The sequence below is a fragment of the Chiloscyllium punctatum genome, chromosome 38, assembly GCF_047496795.1.
Source record: "Chiloscyllium punctatum isolate Juve2018m chromosome 38, sChiPun1.3, whole genome shotgun sequence".
Classification (NCBI taxonomy): Eukaryota; Metazoa; Chordata; class Chondrichthyes; order Orectolobiformes; family Hemiscylliidae; genus Chiloscyllium; species Chiloscyllium punctatum.
In genome coordinates this window covers 26,591,037-26,614,442 of record NC_092776.1, presented here as the reverse complement: position 1 = coordinate 26,614,442, position 23,406 = coordinate 26,591,037, and the positions used below count along the sequence as shown (strand labels likewise).

The window sequence follows — 23,406 nt, the reverse complement described above, 5'->3', positions numbered from 1 at the left end:
ATATTTGTTGTTCAAGGACTTACCCAAATGTTTTAAATGTTGTAACCATACCCATATCACCACTTCCTCTGGAAGTTCATTCCACACACAAACCACTCTCTGCTTAAAAACATTGCCCCTCATGTCATTGTTAAATCTTTCTCCTCTCACCATAAAAATATGTCCCCTAGTTTTGATGTTCCCCACTCTAGGTTAAAAGACTCCTGCCATTTACCATATTTATACCCTTCATGATTTTTATAAACCTCCATAAGGTCACTCCTCAACCTCCTACACTCCAGTGAAAAATGTCCCAGTCTATCCAGCTTCCCTTTATAACTTCAACCTTCCATCCCTGACAACATCCTGGTAAATCTCTTCTGAACCCTCTCTAGCTTAATAATATTCTTCTGTGGGAAATCGCTGAGTCGTTTGATCTTGGAAATTCTCCTGAAGATGCTGAGCATTTTCCCCAGCTGCTGAGGACATGAGATTTTTGTATGTACATGCTCCACTGTGAAGCATCTTGCATATTACCAAAGATAGTAGACGTCCAATCTGCTGCCACAACATCTATCCTATTTCTTGTATTTGCACAAGCAAATTGAAAGGGCTCGAGCATTGAATTAATGGATGCTTATCAGCCGAGCAAACTCCTTGTGAAAAAACAGCAGCGAGACTTTTATTAGTTGTTTTTCAAGATTCTCAATAGTGAGACCCCCATGCCACAAACTGCACTCCCCATCCTGCCCCCAACCCACCACCCACTAGGCACCTCTGACTAGGTCAAGCTCAATATTTCAAAAATGGAAAGATTTAAATTAAAATAGAACACTGCGTTGCTAAACCGGAGTTCTAAAGCAATGGCGATCTTCACAATGAAAACATGCAACGAACACTGTGTGACTGTTGCGCATTGATTGATGGAAGTCACCTGAAACCTAAGATTGTGTTACAGTCCTGCATTTAGCTCTCTTCTCCCTTTTGTCACATAAACAGCTTGAACTTTATTTGCTCAAGTTTTAAATTACCTGCAACTTAAAAGTAATTTTTGATCTAAAAGAACTGCAAAATATCCTAGAAGGTGTGACATTCAAGCAAAAGCACGAGCATTTGGAACATTTTGACAGCTAATGTATTCCGTATTCATTAACTTTCTGAGGATTATCACTGTTTTTCATTAAATACTAACCCAAGATATCAATGTACAGTAACTGGCAAATTATCAGCATGCAGTGGATACAGCTTCCTTGCCCTGCACAGAGAACAACATGACCTTGTTCTGATCCTTTTTCAAATACAAACAATTAGGAAAATATATTATTCACTGTTGGCTGTTATTAATAATTGATAAAACACTGCTCCAGTTCAACAAAAAACAGGAAGGGGACAAATTATCTAGCCAGTGAGTGATGTTTGATTTCACTCAATGCAAGTATATATTAAAAATCTGTTGTGTCTATCTCATCAGGTTCAAGATGTTAATCGTTACTTTACTAATGTTGAATAATGTAAACTTCACTCACTGACAAAAAGGGATCTGTGAGAAAAATCAACAATAAAAATAATTGATCTCTATTTTACAAAGCCAGAATCTCACTAGATATTCTTTGAAAGGAAAAGAGTGTGGGACTGCCAATGCTGAATACAATGGACCTCCTCTCAAATAGTGATTGAAATCCTGTTCCTGATTTTATACACTGCTTGTAAAATATGTCAATGGGAACCACAGACTTTCGGTGCATTGTTTCACACACGCACATCAATTTAATTGCTCTGACTTTTTCCAGAAAATTTTCTCCACCTTTGTGTTTCATACTATGCACATTATCCAACATAAACTTTACCATGGGCCTCTTCCAATTCAATTCTGAGGGATTTGCATTTATAAGGTGCCCTTCATGACTCAGGATATCTCAGCGTGTTTTAGAGCCAGCTAAATACATTTAAAATGTAACTATCGTTATGATGCAGGAAACGCAGCAGCCAATCTGTGCATTGCAAACTCCCAAAAACAAGAATATGATTATGGCTGCATAATCATTCACTGAAGAATGAAAATGGAAAAGGTGCCAGGGAGAATCACCTACTGTTCTTCAAAGACGTGTCATGCAACCTTTTAAGTCCACCTGAGAGTCATCCTGGGCCTTGGTGAAATATCTCAGCTGAAAGACAGCACCTTCAACAGTGCAACAACTCACAATCGCACGGAATTGTTAATCCAGATTTTGTGTCAATTTTCTGGAGTAGAATCTAAACCACAAACTTCAGAGTTGGAGATAAGAGTAAAGACAAAGACTATTTGCGAGAGAATTGGACGAATGGGCTGAGAGGTGGCAAATGGAGTTTAATGTAGAAAGGTGTGAGGTGATTCACTTTGGAAGGAGTAACAGGAATACAGAGTACTAGGATAATGGTAAGATTCTTAGCAGTATAGATGAGCAGAGATATCTCAGTGTTCATGTACATAGATCCCTGAAAGTTGCCACCCAGGTTGATTGGGTTGTTAAGAAGGCACTCGGTGTGTTAGCTTTTATTGGTAGAGGATTGAGTTTCGAATCTATGAGGTCGTGCTGCAGCTGTACAAATCTCTGGTGCGGCCGCACTTGGAGTATAGCGTACATTTCTGGTCACCACATTATAGGAAGGATGTAGAAGCTTTGGAAAGGGTGCAGAGGAGATTTACCAGGATGTTGCTTGGTATGGAGGGAATGTCTTATGAGGAAAAGCTGAGGAACTTGAGGCTGTTTTCCTTTGATAGAAGAAGTTTGAGAGTTAACTTAATTGAGACAGATAAGATAATCAGAGGTTTAGATAGAGTGGACAGTGAGAGCCTTTTCCCTCTGATGGCGATGGCTAGCATGAGGGGACAAGCTTTAAAGTGAGGAGTGATAGATATAGGACAGATATCAGGGGTAGTTTCTTTACTCAGAGAATAGTAGGGGTGTGGAATGCCCTGCCTGCAACTGTAGTGGACTTGCCAACTTTAAGGGCATTTAAATGGTCATTGGATAAACATATGGATGAAAATGGAACAGTGTGGCATAGATAGGCTTCAGAGAGCTTCCAGAGGTTAGCGCAACATTGAGGGCCGCTGTAATGTTCTATGAATGTCCCAGTCAAATTTACCTGAATGAACCTAATCAACTTTAGAAGAAATTTCTAGGATAAGAAAAATAGTCCATTTTAAACTGCATTCCACCACTCATCACCACCCCTCCAATGTCTGTTTATTCTCAACCTGCTTCTCTAACATCCAGTCACAGACGAACCTTAACTTCTTTCATTTAGCTATTCAGAAGCCGAAGCAATCAGCCTAAGCCCCTGCTGCAAGTTCTATATCAATGTTGCCAATCTCACTTGCACTCACTGCTCATCATGCTGGGTTGAACCAGACTGTCCATAGTCTTAGTGGCCTATTTAACTCAGAGTTGAGCTTCTGATATTGGTCAGGGTGAATAAAATTACCATTCTCCAATTTTGATAAGCTACTTTGGTTACACTTTAACCAACTTTATAAATTGGCAGCAAAATTATGACTCGCCACTTAAAATGAACCTCAGCAATTTCTCAGACGTCCTCAGCTCAGAGTCCTGCAAGCAATTTGCTAACAGGCCTTTGCTAGACTTCACCCAAAGAGAGGCTACTATGGGAGTCAAATTTAATTTTTCCACTGTGCTGACAGTAACATCTTTCTCATGGGCATTGATTAATTTCTAGTTTGTTGCTGTGCAGAAATGAAACAAAGGATAAGAAGTCCCAAATTATGAAACCTTTATAAAATAATAACATTCTAAAACAGTTTTATTCTCTGGAAATCACATTACCATTGAAATCTCTAATACTCTGTCCTGATGCAGCTAGTCAAATTTAAGTGAATGTTGTTGTCACAATCAGTAGCAATTCCTTGCATTTGAAATCATTGACATTTAATCAAAATAAAATTATTTTTGTTAGCCTTTGGGTTTACATATATTGTAAAGAAGAAATAAGCTACTTAAATGTTACATCTCTAGGACATTTCAAGTATACTAGATTTAATTTGTTACTAATCATTTATGTACAAATTCGGAAATCATTTCCAGTTCATGAAACTCTGATTTGCAGAGGAAGGGAGGGTAAGGCATTTGGTATAGAGACTGCATGAATGTTCCAGTACTTTCCATTAGACCTGTGTTACCAAAAATAACTCACACCATGCATTCCACTCAACATAGCTTTATTACATTTATACATCATACCAGTTACTTTATGTGACATAGCAGCATTACATACAGAGTCCACACATTAATTTTTGGTGTTATTTAAGTGCAGATACATACAAAGTGCATTTTAATTACTTTGATATACATTGATGCCTGAACAAAACCTATAGCTATAAAGTGAGTCAGTGAAAACGTTGCTTCAAGATGCCAAATAACAAAGTATCTATGAATTTCCCTTTGAACTGTTTGTTACTATGCACAATGTTTAGGGGATTAAAATTGGCATATACTGAAGGCTTGTCTATTTATAAACACATCCACAACTTCCAACTGATAGTATTTCAAACTGCAGAATGATTGTATTCAATGCTCTCTGCTGTCTTGAACATAAACATGTCCTCAGGTGGATAAGTCTCTCACATATTTTATAATTTAACAGCAACAATTAAAATTTGCCTACAATTTGTGAATGTATAGGGAATTGATGTCAACTGGACCAAATGACGTTTTTACTTGTGTAACTTGAAATTCATTCCAAAAGAACAGGTCACTCCTTTATTTAGAATTTATTGATTTTTCTTATTTTTGAAAATGATGGAATTCTGCACAGAAATGAAAACACATGATAATCTTTTGCACATTGTCAACAAAATAAAGATGGTCATGTGCAAGTAAATTATTTGACAAGCACATTAGAAGTTAGATTTTTGAGTTCTCAGTTATTTTTAACATTAAGGCAAGAGAAGCTGCAGAGATCTGTAACCTCATTGCTGCAGCAATAATCATTTAAATATTGAGAACTAAGTTTGGCCTTGAGCGTTCAACGTAATTTAAAACAATTTAAAAACACTGGAAGGTCAAATCAGATAAACATCAGAAAAGAACGTCAAATCAATCTGGCATTAATATTTATAAATAACAACCTTGCCAAATGTATCAGTGTAGTTTTGAAGGATTGCTGTAGAACTGAAAATGTTAGTAATCTAAGACCCCATCTCAAGTGGACATAAAAGAGACCAAACATTAGTCAGAGCAGAGGATGGGAGTTCTCCCGACATTTATTCCTACATTCACCACTAAAATCAGATTATCGGGTCAGGTGACTGATTTGAGAACTTTGCTGTGCATGAACTGCTGTCATGTCAACTCTTCAAATGTACTTAGTTGTCAATGAAGTACTTTGGGCCATCCTTAAGATGTGAAAGGTTAGTACTTAAATGCAAGTTTATTCTTAAGATCATGATTCCTTTAAAATAAACTACAAATATTGTTTGGGTATAACCAAATTTTAAAGTTACAAGTATAGATATTTCAATGTACATGTGATGAGTTCGTTTTTCTAGGAATGCACAGCAGGTCGACCATTGTCTGAATTTAATGTTTCAGGTGGAATAATTCATTCAGGTGGAATTCATTAATGACAATTCCATTTTTACTTCAGATTTCCAGAATGACTTTTTTTTAAACTTGGCTTTTATTTTTAAAACTTTGTACATAAAATCAAAATCATCAGAGCACTCATAGATTAGATAAGATTCCCTAGTGTGGAAACAGGCCCTTCGGCCCAACAAGTCTACCCCAACCCTCCGAAGAGTAACCCACCCAGACCCATTTCGCTCTGACTAATGCACCTAACACTATGGGCAATTTAGCATGGCCAATTTACCTGACCTGCACATCTTTGTATTGTGGGAGGAAACCGGAGCACCCAGAGGAAACCCACACAGACACGGGGAGAATGTGCAAACTCCACACAGACAGTTACCCGAGGCTGGAATCGAATATGGGATTCTGGTGCTATGAGGCAGCAGTACTAACCACTGAGCCACTATGCCGCCATATTAAGTTCTATCAACAGGGTCAAAGGGAACCACTTCAAAACTAGAACAGAAGTATATTGAGTAAGGTGTATGTGGTTTGGGCACATTTGTTTTCATGGCATCCATACACACTGTCAATTATCATATCTTTCAAACAAAACTTCAAACACTTCAGATTATAATGAAGAACTGATCTCTACATTCTCAACCTGCTACACTGTTTCAATGGAGTTCAACAGAAACTTGAGGATCAAAGCTTCACCTTTTGATTAGGCATTTTACAGCCTTCTGGACTGAACATTGAGCTCAATAATTTCAGATCATAACTACTGTCCTTTTTTTTTTTCAGATGCCAGTCATTGATAATGACTTATTGACATTTATACATCCTCCAGACCACTGATTTCTCTATTTGTTCCATTACCATCCTTTTCACCATCAACCCTTTTGTCATTTAATGTCTCCTGCTTCCTTCTTCTCCTCACTCCTTCCCTCTTCACTTTTTCTGCCGAACTATAACATTATTCACTATTGACAAAAAGTCATTGCCATGAAATATTAACTCTACATCTCTGTCGATGCAGCCTGACCTGATTATTTCCAGCATTCACTGTTTTATAATGAACTATTATTAATGAAATGGTTAAGACTTTTGCCACAGAGGCATGGAGAAAAAGTTTCAAACACTTTAATCACCTCTGTAGCTGTGTCATTTTAAAAGTAGTTGTTGATGGGCCAAGTGGCATCCTTCTTGACTGCAACAATTTTGTTATTTTGAGAAGTAGAATTATCATAAAAATATCAAACCACATTAAAGAGTGACAAAGAGTAAAATAGAAGTAGCTTTTGTTCCCCTCGAGGTGTGTAGTTGTAGGTGATTATGAATATGAAAGGTTTTGGCTGCTGTAGTGTAACATCAATGATTGTGGATATGTACAAGCGGTATTATATTTCTGACAGAGTTGATGAAGTAGCAAGATCTGAAGCCAAGCTTGATTCAGTTTTAAATTTATTCAGAGAGTGAACCAATACCAGAGTACGACTTTTAACTCTACTCTTCAAGCAGTGTGAATACATTCCTTTTTATAAGTGCTCAAGTAATCATCCAATCGAAGCCGCTCACCTACATATGTGTAATGCTAATTTATATAAATAACATTGGTTCTATTTCTTCAGTGTTATTTGGACCAATGTGCTCGAAGAATAAGTGGAAAAACTACTGTGCTGTATGTTGCAAAAACACAGTTAACTTCTATTAAAAAAAAGGCACTGTCTCCATTTCAAGATTTTTGGCAAGACACTTCTGTCTGGGATAGGAGAAGAGCCATGTGCCAAATACATAACAATTGCGTCACCTGCAAATTGCATGACAATGAATAGTGTTATGATTTAATAATATTGCATAATGTGTTTGAGAATATACATGCTTTAAAAACAATGATTGCCAAGCAATTTTAAATTTAGTATTCATTTGCATTACTTTTAAATGACTAAATTTATAAACCATGCAATTCTAGATAACAAGTGGAAGCATGTATACTTAGAATCTTATAGCACAGAAGCAGACCCTCCAGTCCACTCGTCCATGCCAACCATGCTTCCCAAACTAAATTAGTCCTATTTGTCTGCATTTGGCCCGTATCCCTCTAAATCTTTCCTATTCATTCACCAGTCCAAATGTCTTTTAAATGTTGTAACTGTATCTGCATCTACCAATTCCTCTGGCAGTTCATTCCATTTATGAGCCACTCTGTGTGAGAAAGTTGCTCCTCAAGTGCATTTTAAATTTTTCTCCTCTCACCTTAAAAACACACTCCCTAGTTTTGAACTTCCCCACCCTAGGGAAAAGACCTTTGCTATTCACCTTATCTGTGCCCCTCATAATTTTATAAAAATCACACCTCAACAGGAAGAAATGTCTTAGCCAATCCAGCCTCTCCCTATAACTCAAACCCTCCAGTTCGGCAACATCCTGGTAAATCTTTGCTGAATCCTCTCCAGTTTGATAATGTCTTCTCATAAGGGTTCTGAGGTTAAAAAGAGATCTTTTGACCTGGAAGAAAGGCCTCTAATTAATAGCTGAATAGAAAAGCAGCACAGCCATTTTGTTGGAGAGCAGGCAGCCTCAGCTGGATTTAATGGCTGGGTCTCATGCTCATTCTGGATTAGTGGTGCTGGAAGAGCACAGGCAGCATCCAACAAGCAGCGAAATCGACGTTTCGGGCAAAAGCCCTTCTCATTCTGCCTGCTAACCTCCTGACCAAAATAACCCAGAAACATCAGAGCACTGTTAAAGACATGCTGGTCAGAGACAGCCACCAGGCATCAGATAGAAAGGCTCTTAGATAAGCAGAAAGGAGGAAGGGTTGGGAAAAGGTCTAAGCTTTTCTTGCAGGGCTCAGAGTTCTTTCAGATGAGGTTACATATTCCTGAAGGTTCAGAACTTTCTGTAGTATTTTCTCCCTTTTTAAAATCAGACTATTCTCTAGGCTTACACGGAAACTAGAAGCAAATAACTAACTTAGGATACTGTCCTTCTGGCCCTGAATGCTCTACCCATACATTATAACATTTGTCAATTGGGCTCCAATAACGTGAGCAGATATTAATCTGTATTTATCTACCGCATCTGTCTGCGTTCGAAGCATTGCAATCAGTCATATTGGGATGGGAAAATGAAGGGAAAATGCACTTCCATTTTAATTAATCTTCTGCCAGATCTCTTAAAATTGGGGCCAGTGTTCCAGGTACATTCTTTACCCATGATTTATCACCCATTTTATTCCTAGATTTCTGTCTTTGGTTACATTTGTTTAGGCAGTAATTGCTAAACAATAAAGCGTCTCTGAACTATGTTGCAGACACGATCATCTTTCTAGCAATGTGGGCGGCACGGTGGCACAGTGGTTAGCACTGCTGCCTCACAGCACCAGAGACCCGGGTTCAATTCCCACCTCAGGCGACTGACTGTATGGAGTTTGCACATTCTCCCAGTGTCTGTGTGAGGTTTCCTTCACAGTCCAAAAATGTGCAGGTTAGGTGAATTGGCCATGCTAAATTGCCTGTAGTGTTAGGTGAAGGGGTAAATGTAGGGGAGTGGGTCTGGGTGGGTTATGCTTCGGCGGGTCGGTGTGGACTTGTTGGGCCGAAGGCCTGTTTCCACACTAAGTAATCTAATTCTTCCTTAAGATGGGGGTCTATAAAAGAGAGCAAGGATTGTGTACGAAGTTGATACTTCTTACACTGAACATCTATAAATATTCAAGTTTACCTAAAATTGTGTCATTGCTAGAGAAAACATTTTCAGGGCTCTGAAGAGGGGTCACTGGACCCAAAACGTTTCCTCTGCTTTCTCTATGCAGATACTGCCAAACCTGCTGAGATTTTCCAGCAATTCCTGTTTTTGTTTAAAACATTTTTATACTTTTGTATCAATGACACATCTTACAATAAAGGTATTACTGCAACGTAACAGTGACACTGCAATATTCTATACATGTGTTATCAAGCTTCAAATGCAGCTATTAAAGCTTTCTCATCACAAAAAGCCATATTTAAATATAATTAAAAATTACACAACACCAGGTTATAATCCAACAGGTTTATTTGGCAGCACTAGATTTCAGAGCAGCACTCTGAAAGCTAGTGTTTCCAAATAAACCTGTTGGACTATAACCTGGTGTTGTATGATTTTTAAACTTTGTACACCCAGTCTAACACCGCACCTCCAAATCATATTTAATATAGATTTTAAAATTTGTTGGTGACATTAAACTCTTGCCAACACTTGGCTTACACAAATGTCACTGATGTGTGACATTGTTCCCACTAGTGATGCAGGCAGGAGTCAGATGTACAGTAACCAATGCTATTTGTAATCAAGATGGATTACAAATGAAATTGATCGTATGCTCAAAGACATCAATAAGCATCTGTGTATGCAGTATTCCAGTATTACCTGTGAAAGGTAATACTGGAATACCATATACTTTAAAAGTCTTCAAAAATTAGACTAGGATTATCTTTAGTTTAAAATGCGTTAGTTTGAGTAAGCAACGTGTAAGCTTAAAATTAAATTTGACTCCTTGCTGCTTACAAAAAATATTGTACATAATGCAAATGCAATCTGAATTTATTGCTTCCTTTGTAGAATTATAGAAACCTTTCTATATCTATAAAATTCATACTTCAATGTCCAACAAATTTCAACATATTTGTTCATAAAGTGCCCAACAGTGATTAAACATACTTCAGAGGCAAGAAAATGTTTTTTTAAAAACTTAAATAGTACTTTTGCAGTTTATAAGGCTTTTTAAACTCACCATCATGTGGCACATCATGTTATTTTGGCTAGGTTGATCTTAAGGGTAATAGTGGATTAAATACAATGCAAAACACAGGGGCATGCTTAATACGTGTTTCAGTTCTTCAGTAAGATGAATGTATATTTTTTAAAGTTGATCACATGTAACCAAAGACTTGCATGGTTCAACCCACAAGCTTCTGACATTCATAATTTTCTTTCCATGTATGGATGGCAGGTAAAGAATATTGGGGCACAAAACAATGAAAAAGGCTTACAATGGCATGCATTCATAAAACATTTCAATACGATTTTAAAAATGACTCGAGGGTGCATTTATGATGCTAAAGGTCTAATGTCTAAGGTCTAAAGCCTATCAGTCGAAACGTCTTTAATGTTGCAAGCATCATTCGGCTTTCCTGGGTTCATTTCACTTTGGTCGGTTTCCATTTTTGATTCTGGTACATCAATTTTTGTGCATTTTTTGTCATCTTCCGTATAATCCATTTGAGTTGGCTTCTCAGTTACTCCTGGCTGAGGTTCAGAAAAGCTTTTCACTTCTGGGCCCATGTTGGCTTTCTGTTCCAACCGTTCCAAAAGGTTTTGAACCTTCTTAACACCATCTCTTCTGGCTTGTCGCACATCATCTCGACCCTCAGGATCTACTGAGTCAAGGGCCAATAGCTCTTTGGTCAGTAATTCTTCAATCATCAGATAGAGTTTATCTGTTCCCGCTCCTTCAAATCCGTTCACATCTGCTTCAAGCCTATGGACCTTTTGAAGAATTTTCTCTACTTTTACCAAACCAGGGTGCTTCTCAGCCTCTTCATTGGGGATGGTTTTCTTGTCAGGGACGACAGCCTCTTCTTGATGGGTGACGGCCTCTGCAGTGGCTGGGGCTTTCCCTTCAGCTTTCTCAGTTTTAGGATGGGGTTTAGGTGGTTGCTGCCTGGTGACTTGAATAGGGATATAAGCTGGAGGTTGCTCAGACCCATAAGAATTAGCTTTGTTCTCCTGTTGTGTTCTGGCTGCCTCTTGATGCTGTGTTCTTTGCTGAGGAACCTGTAATAATTGAGGAAGGCAATTACATGGTTAATTAGCTCAATGCATAAACTGTACCTTTACACTCTTATGCTTTCATTACTTTATGTAGATTTCGAATGACGCTAGCGAGTAATTTGGGGGAATTTCATCAAATGAATGATTTGGCAGCTTTAGTTTTGGTTTTCCAAACCCTATAACTAACACGTTCATGGCCAAACTAATGCTAACCCCTTTCCAGTCTATTGAGCAAAATATCTCTACACTTGTTTCCATTTTCTGTCAAACTGTCTTTAAACAAAAAGGCTAGCAAACACAAGCCAAAACTGATCAGCTCATCTTCCCACATTATTGTCAATCCATGCATAGAATCATTCCCATTAGTATCAATAGCCTTTCCCGCCTATTCCAGAAACATATTACAATTGAGATAAAACAATGTTGGTTATATTCCTTTACTTACTTCTACCTTCTTGATTTTTAACCAATGATATTCATGTTTGAAATTTTGCCACTTGAAAAATATGCTCGATCAGTTTTGTCAATCCTATGTTTAATTCTTAAGAGATAATTCAGTTTTTTTTAAAAAAGATAAAATTTGAACTTTTATAACCTTCCTTGATAACTTAAATCCCTGAAACTTTCAATTATCTTGATGCCCCACTCTGCACTATTATTTAGCTGCAGTAATCTCCTTCCCATGTCTATCTGACTATAATTCAGCAAGGGGAGATAAACAGACTCATTTTATATACTGAGCTGAAAATGTGTTGCTGGAAAAGCGCAGGCAGCATCCAAGGAGCAGGAGAATCGACGTTTCAGGCATGAGCCCTTCTTCAGGAATGAGGAGAGTATGCCAAGCAGGCTAAGATAAAAGGTAGGGAGGAGGGACTTGGGGGAGGGGCGTTGGAAATGTGATAGGTGGAAGGAGGTTAAGGTGAGGGTGATAGGCCAGAGTGGGGGTGGGGGCGGAGAAGTCAGGAAGAAGATTGCAGGTTAGGAAAATGGTGCTGAGTTCGAGGGTTGGGGCTGAGACAAGGTGGGGGGAGGGGAAATGAGGAAACTGGATAAATCTGAGTTCATATTTTATATACTTTACTTAGCAAGATAACTGTTGCTCTAAAATGTTCCTATTGTTGCTTAGCTGAAATAGCCATAGATTCAGAATAATAGTGAAATAAAAGAATGGTATCACTGTGATCTGTAAGAGGCAGAAACTGTGATTTTACTTCTGCTGCATCAGAGGAGGAAAATGGCAAATGACATGACATATTCAATCACAGACTTAAGCTCAGAATCATTTTGTTATTTAGCTCCGTATGCAAGTTCTATACGTCTCTCTACCTCTGAACTGTATCTGTTAATGATTGACCTTTTTATTTAATGGAGTCAATTCTGCTAAATCTGGGGATTGATTGTTTACACAGATTTCTATTTTGAAGTGATCTGCAAATTTGGGAGTTTTTGTTAGGATGACATATTTTATGCCATTCATTGAAGTAGCAGAAGGTTCAGTGCTCACTCTCAGCTGAGAGTCTGATCTAACTGTATCCTATTTTGAACTCATTTATGGCTGAAAGTTTTCATTTATAGTTATCCTCTGTTTCTTGGACAGAATTCCCTACAGTACGGATAGCTTACAGGATCTCCAGTGCCATTTCCTTATGCAATAAGTCATTGTCTTTAAAAGCAACCCATGGAGGAAAGTGTTTTGTAAACTATCAATGTGATGCAACACTATATTTAGGCAGGAATTTATTTTCATTATGTGCTACAGTCTCAGTACCTACAACCCGTGAATTCTCCATTGTGAAATGACAGCTTTTACTGCAGTGTCACAAAAGTTGTAATTTTATCAATGTTTCAGTGAATCCCATCTTCAGTGAGATGCACCAATCTCTGCTTGAAATCAGGGAGCTGACTAAAAAAGCTAGTGAAATCTGAACATTGCAGAGATCTTACACTGAAGCTATTCAGTTCACCACAGACCTTTTCTACATTATTTTTGTGAGAATTTAGCTGCCTAATGGGACTGAGCTTTTAAAACAAAGTGTCATTTTCCTAGCTTGTTAATATAACAATGTGCATACAGGTTGATTGTTCAACTTTCTCTTGGTATCTTAAGACTTAGCATTTTTTTAAAAATGAAGTTTTGTTTCAAATATGCCATACAGCGTGGAAACAGATCTTTTGGTCCAACTAGATCGAGAAAGTGAGGACTGTGGATGCTGGAGACCAGGCAGCATCTGAGGAGCAGGAGAGTTGATGTTTCAGGCATCAGGAATGTCTGAAGATTTTATGCTTGAAACGTCTGTGCTTTTCCAGCACCACACTTTTTGACCCTTGGTCCAACTAGTCCGACCACATTCCCACACTAAACTAGTCCCATTTGCCTGTGCTATTCATGTTCTTAACCAAATTTCTTTTAAATGCTGCAACTGTACCTTCCTCCATCACTTCCTCTGGCAGTTGATTCACAGCCGAATTACTCTGTTTAAAAAAAAAGTCAGCTCTCATCATTTTTAAATCTTTCCCATCTCACCTTAAAATAAGGCCCCCTAGTATTGAACTCAGCCTTCCTAGGGAAAAAACCCTTGCTATTCACCTTTTCTTTGCCCCCAATGATGTTGAGGTGCATTATTAATGCTACATGTCAAGCCGTACTTATCAAACCATACCAACTTACCTGTGGTCTGTCCACACCTGCATTGGTCCAGATGGGTGACTGTGGTCGAGCACGTGAAGTAATCCGTGCTGGAGAGCTTTCGCGACTTGATGCTCCCTTCTGAGCCTTACGTAGTGGTGACTGTGCTCCAGCTCGGTTTGTTCCCCAGTCTTCAGGAGAAAGTCTGTAGACAACTGGCTGCTGCTGGATTGTACTTGGTGTTGGCTGCGAAGGATACTGTACATGTGGGTCAGTCTGGTATGCTTGCTGGCTTGGGTATTCAGCCTGCTGCGTAGGGTGATGTGTTTGCTGGCTTGGGTACTCTGCCTGCTGCACAGGGTGATGTGTTTGCTGGTTCAGGTGTTGAGGTTGGTGAGCAGGGTGATAGACCTGTTGAGTTGGCTTTACTCCTCTTCCTTCATGGATCACAGGTATAGAAATATACCCTGAAGGTAACTGGGAACTTCCTAAGCTTGACCGGCCATATTGCTGAGGTGGAAATGTTTGGGGGCTCGTTTGAGACTGTAAATTCTGAAATAAAGGAAGATTGTTCCTGTTATTAAAGATTTCAGTTTTACAAAAATAATAATTTCAATTAACCAAGAATAATATAAACTGGACTGATGAAAACAAAAAAAGACAAATCAAAGAACTGCAGATGCTGGAAATCAGAAAGAAAAACAGACATTGAGGTGATGTAGCCAGACCTGTTGAGTTTTCCCAGCAATTTCTGTTTTTGTTTCCAATGAAAACAAAGTATAATCTGAAAAAACCTCTTTTCGCTTTTTGTTCTTTGTGTCTTTACAGCATTATTCTAATTCAATTTAAAACTTAATCACAAAAATGTACAGGAAGAATGTAAAGCTCTTAAATGGAAGATGGTGTGACCTGGAGCAAACAGAAGAGAAAGACAAGAATATCACATCATGAGTCGGCTATTTTTAGTCTCCAAAACATGACAGCCTAAAAATAAAGCCACAATTAGCCTTTTGAATGGAAAACATTTGATTTATTTGTAACCTACCTTGTAATACAAAAAGTGTTACACCAAAAGTAGCATTTAGTTTGACTTTAAGTCAGTTAACACAAAGCTTCTGAACTTTTTATGTAAAGGTCATATTTGTTTACTAAGTTCAGATTCTTAGCTATTTGATTTATTTGTCTTTTCCATTTCTGACTAATCCTGTCATTTAGGGCCTAGTTCACAGCAGCAACTTCAGAATGAAATAAAATCTTAAGAAAAGTAGACAAATTACCTCTGACCCATGCAAGCCAGGCGCCTGGCTCGAGGCAGCTGTTGATGCTTGTCCACTTTGTTTATCTGCCTGTGTGGCTTCAAATGGAGACTCAGCTCGTGCTGAGAGCCTGGACGGAGACTGGGCCCGTACGGGGGAGTGCGCCCGGACTTCAGTTTTAAGTCTCTGCAAGTCAGGCTGCTGAGGTGAATAACGTAATTTTTGCTGATGATGTTCAGGAACTCCTTCATGAATTATTGGGATGGGAATGTAGCCTGGACGAAGCTGAGGACCAGTTGAGCCAAATTCCTTTCCATGTGGCTGTTTTGGGATATCTGGTGATGACTGGTGATACCCTGATGTATAAGGACCATTGGAAAATGTTTGCCTTTCCTAGAAATAGAAAACACAAGTGCAGAACATTCAACTACCACTTAATCTTTAAAAGAACTAAACAAAGGAAAACAACTAAACTAACATAGGTTAACTAAAATATCTCGGATGTTTCAGCAAATCTATCCTATTTCCCATGACTTTAATCAATACTTCCAGCAGGTTTTAATACCGTACCCCCATTGCTCAGTATTGACTTTGAGAGTCTGCTCGCAAACAATTTAAAATCAACAAGATAGCATTTTTTGAAATTCAGTATCTAACCTAAGTTCTTGTAGGAAACAATATGTAATAACTGTGCTTCATAATGTCTGGGAAAGCAATTGATTTGTTTGCTCAAAATCAGTTTTGGATGAACTAACTATTTCTCTAGCATTGAAAACTTGCAGCATTTTCAGGTCAACAGACTGTGATAATAATGTTATTTTTCATATTTAGCCACTTAAAATTATAAATGCACATGATAAAAGGGTAAAATAACAGGTGACAGCTACGATTTTATCCTGGGTCATCGGATATACTGCTGCTGGAAACTGGCAAGACAAGGCAACATTTTTGAAGTATCACATCATGCACTTCTACAAATGTTCACTGTGGCTCCTATATTGAAAAATAATGACAAAAGTAGGCATGTCCTTAATTAAATTCCTTCTTTAAGATTCACTCATTCCTCAGAAATTATGTCAAGTGTTGAGTTCAATTTTAAGCATTATGTCACACTGAGGTTCAATGCCCAAATAGACTTACTGTTTACGTTATTAATCATGTGAATGTACTTTATAGATTAAACATCTGAAGTAACACTTGGCCATAGAAATGTCAGGCAAAGATCATTTCCAACAGAATCAAACCATCTCCCCATTAACATTTAATGGCATGATCATCACTAAATTGGCCTCCACCAACATCCTGGGGGTTAATAAAATTGTTTGGACCAATAATGAAGGGACATGGCTTCAAAAGCAGGTCAGAGTTTGGGAATTGTGCAATTCACCTCCTGACCTCCCAGTGCCTATCCACCAAGACACTGGATGGCAGTGTGATGTAATGCTATCCACGTGCCTGGATGAGTGCAGCTTGATCAATATTCCAGAAGCTCCATCAATGCAGGACAAAGCAGTTTATGTAATTGGCAATCTATTCATCACCTAAAGCATTCACTCCATTCACAGTGGGTGCATAATGGGAACAGTATGTACATCTACAAGATGTTCTGTAGTAACTCACCAATTCTCCAGTATCAGAACTTTCCAAACCCACATTATCTACCACCTAGAATGAAAAATGTAGCACATGCTTGGGAACACCACCAACTGCAAGTTCCCCTTCAAAGCATGAACTATCCTGACTTAACTAAATCCTCCCTCATTCACTGTTATAGGGTCAAATCCTGGAACTCTCTTCCTTCCAGCACTGTGGCATATCTCCATCAGGGGAACTGCAATGCTTTAAGAAGGCAGTTTACCACGACCTTCTCAAGGACGATTTGGACAGACAATAAATGTTTCCCGCTGATGCTGACATCCCACGTAAAATTATTTTTAAAATACAAGCAATACTTTATGCTCAATGCAACTATTTGGATCAATTTTTGAGATAGTTCTCATTCCAATTTGTCAAACAGTCCTAAATGAACTCCACAGTCTCCCTGTCTCCACAGGAATGTTAAATGTTTTGTCCTCATCTACGCATCCTCAAAGCCTTACTAGGCTGGGTTGAAGGTAAACCAATAATTCAGTTAGTCAGACCCCAAATGGACTACATCATTTGCTTTTCAGCACATGCAGAGTTACTGCCATCATTACCAGTTCTAAAAAGGGTCAACTATGGAACTAGCCTTTATGAACTTAGCTCAGTGATTTTTGATGGTCATTGGCAATCTAACAGTGGGGTTTTAAATCATTATTCATTTTTGTAAGTTAGAATAAGAGAAAGTAAACTTGGGTTATATTCTAGGGACTTCGGTTTGAATCCAATCATAGCAATCGATGCAATTTAAATTCAATAAAATAAAAATCTGGAGTTAAAAGTCTAATGATGACCATGAATCCATTGTCATTTGTTGAGAAAAAGCCATCTGGGTCACTAATGGCCTTTAGGGAGGAACTGCTATCCTTACTTGTTCTGGCCTACATGTGACTCCAGACCCACAGCAATGTCATTGACTCTTAACTGCCCTCTGGGCAATTAGGGGCAGGTAAGAAATGCTGGCCTAGCCAGCAATGCCCACATCACATAAATGACTAAAAAAAGTACTTCCTCTATTGAGGGAATCCATAACAAGTCAGCATCATCTAAGAATTTAAACTTGCCCATTTAAGAAAGAAGTCAGGAAATACTTAATTACTGAAATAAAATTGGAAATCTGTGCCCCGAAAGTCTAAGTACTAATCTATAACCCACTGAAATATTCATGACTCAAATCAATAGATTTCTGTTTGCTAAATATATCAAGAGATATAGAATAGTGACAGGCAAATTGAATTGAGTTATTGATTTGCAATGTTGTAAATGTAATGTGATGGAACAACAAATAAGTTGAGTGACCAACCCCCCCTGTTCCTATGCCACCTTAACTTCTACAATTGTGACAAACTGAATTTTCTTTCCAATACCCTCTAGTCTTTAAATTTCAGTTCAGGGACTAGAGGATATTGGAAAGCACATTTTCTTACTCATTCAGCTGTCTGAAATATCTTTTCAAAAGACCTCCACCTTTCCTCATCAAAAAAAGCTCTTTTCACTAACTAGAGTTATGGTTCCACCTCATAATTGCACCCTTCAAAACTCTATCTATAAAAAGTACTTGGGGTCACTTCTATGTTACATCCACTATTTAGTATACATGCTGCTGTTACTTTAGGTCAAAATTTTAATTCTAACTTGCATTTAATCTTGTTGGGCTTCTTTCACCACTCTCAGCAGTGATAGTAGAGAAACTAGCTCCCAGTCACCCCTGCTGATTGTTGAAACCAAAGGAAAGAGTTATGTGTATCAATTCCAATTTCCCTTCCTCTGAGCAAATGTCTCCTTTTAGTCTCCCTTCAAGCTGAGAGCAATGACTCAGTCATTTAGGAATCATGGGGCAAGATTCCATCCTCTACTGTCCTGTAGTAGGTCACATTGCTATCTTAGCATTGTTGACCATAAAGATGCCTAACAGCTACTTATATCTAAATCTCCAAATGCTTGAACTTAATAGAACTGTGACATGGGATGGAACTTGTTTATACTCAGATGGTTATTTGATTATGAGCTTGCAGCAGGACCATAACTGACTACTGAGTCCAAATGAATTATAACATTTAAGATGAATTAGACTTAAAAAAGAATAAAATAGAGTGGGAAGAAAGAGACAGGAGTTGTGGAGTTTGCTCCAACACAGAGCTAACACTCCCAAACAAACCAGAGACTAAATGGGAAATGGATAGTGCCCAAACTTCAATGTGGATTTCAGGTTAGTTCAAGATGTGAAAGTCTGCCAAGAATAATAACTATGTGCTTCAATTGCTTCAGAAGTTAAACATTCTCCAAACTCACAGCTCAGTGATTCACTCAGTGACTCCCAATCAAGTCTGAGCTCAGGTACACCTGTTCCCAGAACTTACTGCTCTTCAGTTTGTTCACTTCGTCGCCAATACACAATGGATTCCACTCCAAGGACAGCAGTAATGGAGGCAGGCCAGCTCAGCTTGTTTAACTAGCCTTGCCTGTACAGCTTGATTACTGTAGCCACAAAAAACATGTATGATCCTGAATGAATCATCCTCCAATTATATGGGGATATAATATCTTCAGGGAAGAAAACACACAAATTCTGTTTTTTTAAGAAGCCAATCTTAGGCATTTTGGTTATCACAAATTCATTTAGGTACAAGAGTTTCATTTTAAAATTTGCTTCGTACAAGACTAAGAGTGCATTAACGTTTTCCATCAAATGTTGACAACTTTGCCCAACTTTCTTAGGCTACAATATCGGTTAAACAAGAAATTCCCATTTCCTGGCTATGTATTCTGGTTAGAAGTGTGCCAGGATTAAATCTTCAGATTAGTATCAGTTAAAATCTATTGTCTTACATTTCTTTGCAATTATTTCAGTACTATTTTTGTTTTGAAATGCATTGTTTCGTGCTCCTGATTTTACAGGTGGATTTAAAAGCAGCAGGGAGAATCTGGTACATATGAAAGGTTCAGCAAATCTATGAGCACTGGGGGAAAAGAAAGGCAGTTTCTAGTTGCTTACTTCACATGGTAGAAACTTCACTACGTGCCTCCGAGCTGTGCTGGATGTCACCACGAGCCAGAGCAGTGTTTTTAACAGCTGACAGCTGTGCAACTCCACAGATCCCTCATGTCTCCAAACTTTCTCCTGACAACTGACTCAGGCAGCTAAACAAGGTGCCCAGTTGCCAGGCCCTAACGGAGGCCAGGCAGACACTGAGCAAATTCGATATCACCTCAGATAGACCCAAATCTTGCTCGGATTTTAAACTGAGGGTCTTTTTTTTTGGTAAATGATCTGAGAAACTGAAGCACAGTGGGAGGTGGGTTTGCACGTGACACTGCAAATGTAGCCCCTTTCAATGAAACCTTGGCCAGGCCGAAAGTTAAAGGTTAACCACTCAATGTTTCATCAGATTGGACTGCAGTGCGTCACCCAAAACTCAGCATTCATCCCTGATACCATCAACATGCCATTTTTGTTCCTGGCCAATTGCTGTCAATATTGGTTTAGTTCAACTCTCATTTTAAGAAAATCAAATGAAGGGGAGGATTGATTGCCCTGTCAAACACCACGAGTCATTTACCTTTTGCAGTGGGCAATCCTGACTCCCAGGAGGGAATGTTGTGCTAACCTAGATGTTTGTTACAGTGACTGAAGCTGGGGTGTAAGCGCCCCCAGTCACCCTGGCTTGGGTACACACACACTGCAGTCTCTCCCTACACACACTCTCCAGGCTCAAACACAGACACCTCCTCCCTACCCCCCAAAAAATAAAGCAGCCCCTCCTTGGAAAGTGCTCGGAAACCGGTTCCTCCGGGGAGGGGAGGGGAGGGGGGGGGACACAGCACTGACCTTCGGCAGATCCAACCTCGGGTCACTCCACGTTGTCGTCCGGTTGTTGTGATCGACGAAGAAGGGCCAGCCGGTCTGAGGGTCGATCTTGATCTCCCAGCCGGGGGGCAGAGCATCGCCGCTGGCCGTCTGATTCGGGGAATTCTTCATTGTAAAGCCGGGCATGGTGAATTGAGCCATCGTAGTCCGCTCTCCCTTCCCTGGAATATTTATAGAGTGACGCGGGCAGGCAGAGGCTGCACTGGAAAGTGTCTAGAATCTGATCTGGGAGCAGTGAGCAATAGGAGACTCGAATATTCTGGCTGCTTCTGTGCTCCTGTGAAGACGATTGGGCGGGATGATAAAGCCGCATTACTAACCCATTGCTGTGCACGAACTGCAGTAACCTGGGGCTGGGCTGCTGACAAAGTCTCCCCAGCTCCCTCCCACTTCTTTCCAAACGGGAAACAGCTTGACGCTTCTGTGTGCTGACCAGAAACGGTCTTTCCCCAGCTCGGATCAATTCACATGCACCCCTCCGGTTAATTCATCAGATATTGTTAGGTTGAAGAAACTGTCTCCAAACCCCACCATCCCCTAATATGGTCAAAGTTTTTGCAAGTGGCATAAACTTTTTAGAGGGATTATAAATCATGACAGTTGAGTTTCATTTTAGTTGAATGAGGTTAACCCATATAAGATGCATTTCCAAAAGAAAACCATCACTGGAATCACCCCCAGCATGATTCTTAATTCCCTGTCTATTTAATGTGGATATGATCGAACCTGTCAAACCTGTCAAACCAGATAAAACAAATCCCAAAGAACTGAGGAAGCTAGAAATCAGAAACAAAAATAGAAATTGATGAAGATCAGCAGGTCTGGCAGCATCTATGGAGAGAAAGCTAAGTGAACGTTTTGGATCAGACCTCAGAATTGATGGTCTCTGAGAAAAAGTTTCTTTTAATGCAGAGGATAAGGTGGGGGGAGGAGGTAAGGAGTAGCCAAGAGATGGGTAAAACTCAGGGTCATCTTTGTGGACAAAACATAGATGTTCTGCGATGCGGTCACCCAGTCTACACATCATTTCCCCAATGTAGAGGAGACTACATTGTGTGTAATGCACTAGAATGAGTGAAGTGCAGGTAAAGTGCTGCTTCACCTGGAAGGTGTGTTTGGACCCTTGGATACTGAGGAAGGGAGGAAGTAAACAGACAGGTGCTACACTTACGATTATAGGGGAAGGTGTCGTGGCGCTGTGTGGGGGTGTTGGGGGAAGGAAGAGTGGACCAGGCTGTCCTGGACGGTATTGGCCTTGCAGAAAGCTAACGAGAGAGGAGGGAATATCTGTCTGATGGTGGCATCCTGCTGGAGGCAGCAGAAATGGCGGCAACTGAGCTTCCAGTTGCCTGCCACTGCAACACACCACCTTGTTCCCTGGACAACATCTCTGTCTCAGACGTGTTGCAGTGCTACAGTGAAACTCAGTGCAAGCTGGAAGAACATCACCTCATTTTCCACTTGGGAACTGGACAGCTTTCTGGACTCAATATTGCATTCAATAATTTTAGGGCTTGAGGCACCTTCTCCCATCTCCTCACCCAACCCTCACACACAAGGCCTTGTTATCGCATGGTCTGCTATTGCACACAACCTATGGTTAGCTCCTAATAGTCTCTATTCACAGCCATTCATTCTCCTAAACTGACCAATATCCATTCCTTTGTCTGTCCAACTGTTCTTTTTGCTCATTGGACTCTCTCTCCACCTATTGTTTACTCCTTACCTCCTCCCTCCACCCTCCGTTCTGAATAAAAAACAACTTTGTCCTCACGACAATAGATTCTGAACAAGGGTCACCTGACCTGAAATATTAACTCTGATTTTTCTTGCCAGACCTGCTCAGCTTTTCCAGTAATTTCTGTTTTTGTTTTTGTCAAACTAGATGATAGTTTTTCAGCGGCAGCAGCAACTCGAAGGGTGGGAGCTTGCACCAGGGGCCTGCTGGGAGCGGTGAGTCACTAATCTGTGCTTTTAAATTTGAAGTCAGAGAGCAGAGGTTTCTGGGAAAGGAGGGGCTTCTTATTTTTATTTCCGTCCAGCTATATAAGTCAGTATTTTCTCATCTAAGTACATCTGCTGGAAGTGCATCCAACTTTCGCTCCTCCAAGACCGTGTTAGGGACTTGGAGCGGGAGCTGGATATACTTCGGATCATTCAGGAGGCAGAGGCTGTGATAGATAAGAGTTACAGAGAAGTAGTTACTCCTAGGCACGAAGAAAGCTGGGTCACTGTTCGAAGGGGGAAAAAACAGTCAGTGGAGGGATCCCCTGTGGTGCTCCCCTGAAAAACATGTATACCGTTTTGGATACTGTTGAGGGGGACGACTTACCAGGCATACGCAGTGCGGCTCAGGTCTCTGGCACAGACCCTGTCCCTGTTGCACAGAAGGGAAGGAGGGAAAGGAGGAGAGTGTTAGTCACTGGGGACTCAATAGTTAGACGGTCAGATAGAAGGTTTGTTGGGAATGAACGAGACTCGCGGTTGGTGTGTTGACTCCCAGGTGCCAGGATCTGTGATGTCTCGAATTGTATCTTTGGGGTCCTGAAGGGAGAGGGTGACCAGCCTCAAGTTGTTGTCCATGTAGGTACCAACAATATAGGTAGAAAGAGGGATAGGGATGTAAGGCAGGAGTTCAGGGAGCTCGGG

General features: G+C 39.8%; 1 protein-coding gene across 1 annotated transcript; it reads right to left on the bottom strand.

The window, feature by feature from the left end:
• Positions 1-4,181: 4,181 nt before the first annotated feature.
• Positions 4,182-21,107, bottom strand: bag3 (BCL2 associated athanogene 3). Its single transcript, XM_072557452.1, has 4 exons — positions 20,719-21,107; positions 15,270-15,641; positions 14,035-14,544; positions 4,182-11,369 (listed from the first exon to the last, which is right to left on the bottom strand). Exons 1-4 carry the CDS (start codon positions 20,896-20,898, stop codon positions 10,674-10,676), a joined length of 1,758 nt encoding a protein of 585 aa, XP_072413553.1. The 5' UTR covers positions 20,899-21,107; the 3' UTR covers positions 4,182-10,673.
• Positions 21,108-23,406: the final 2,299 nt, after the last annotated feature.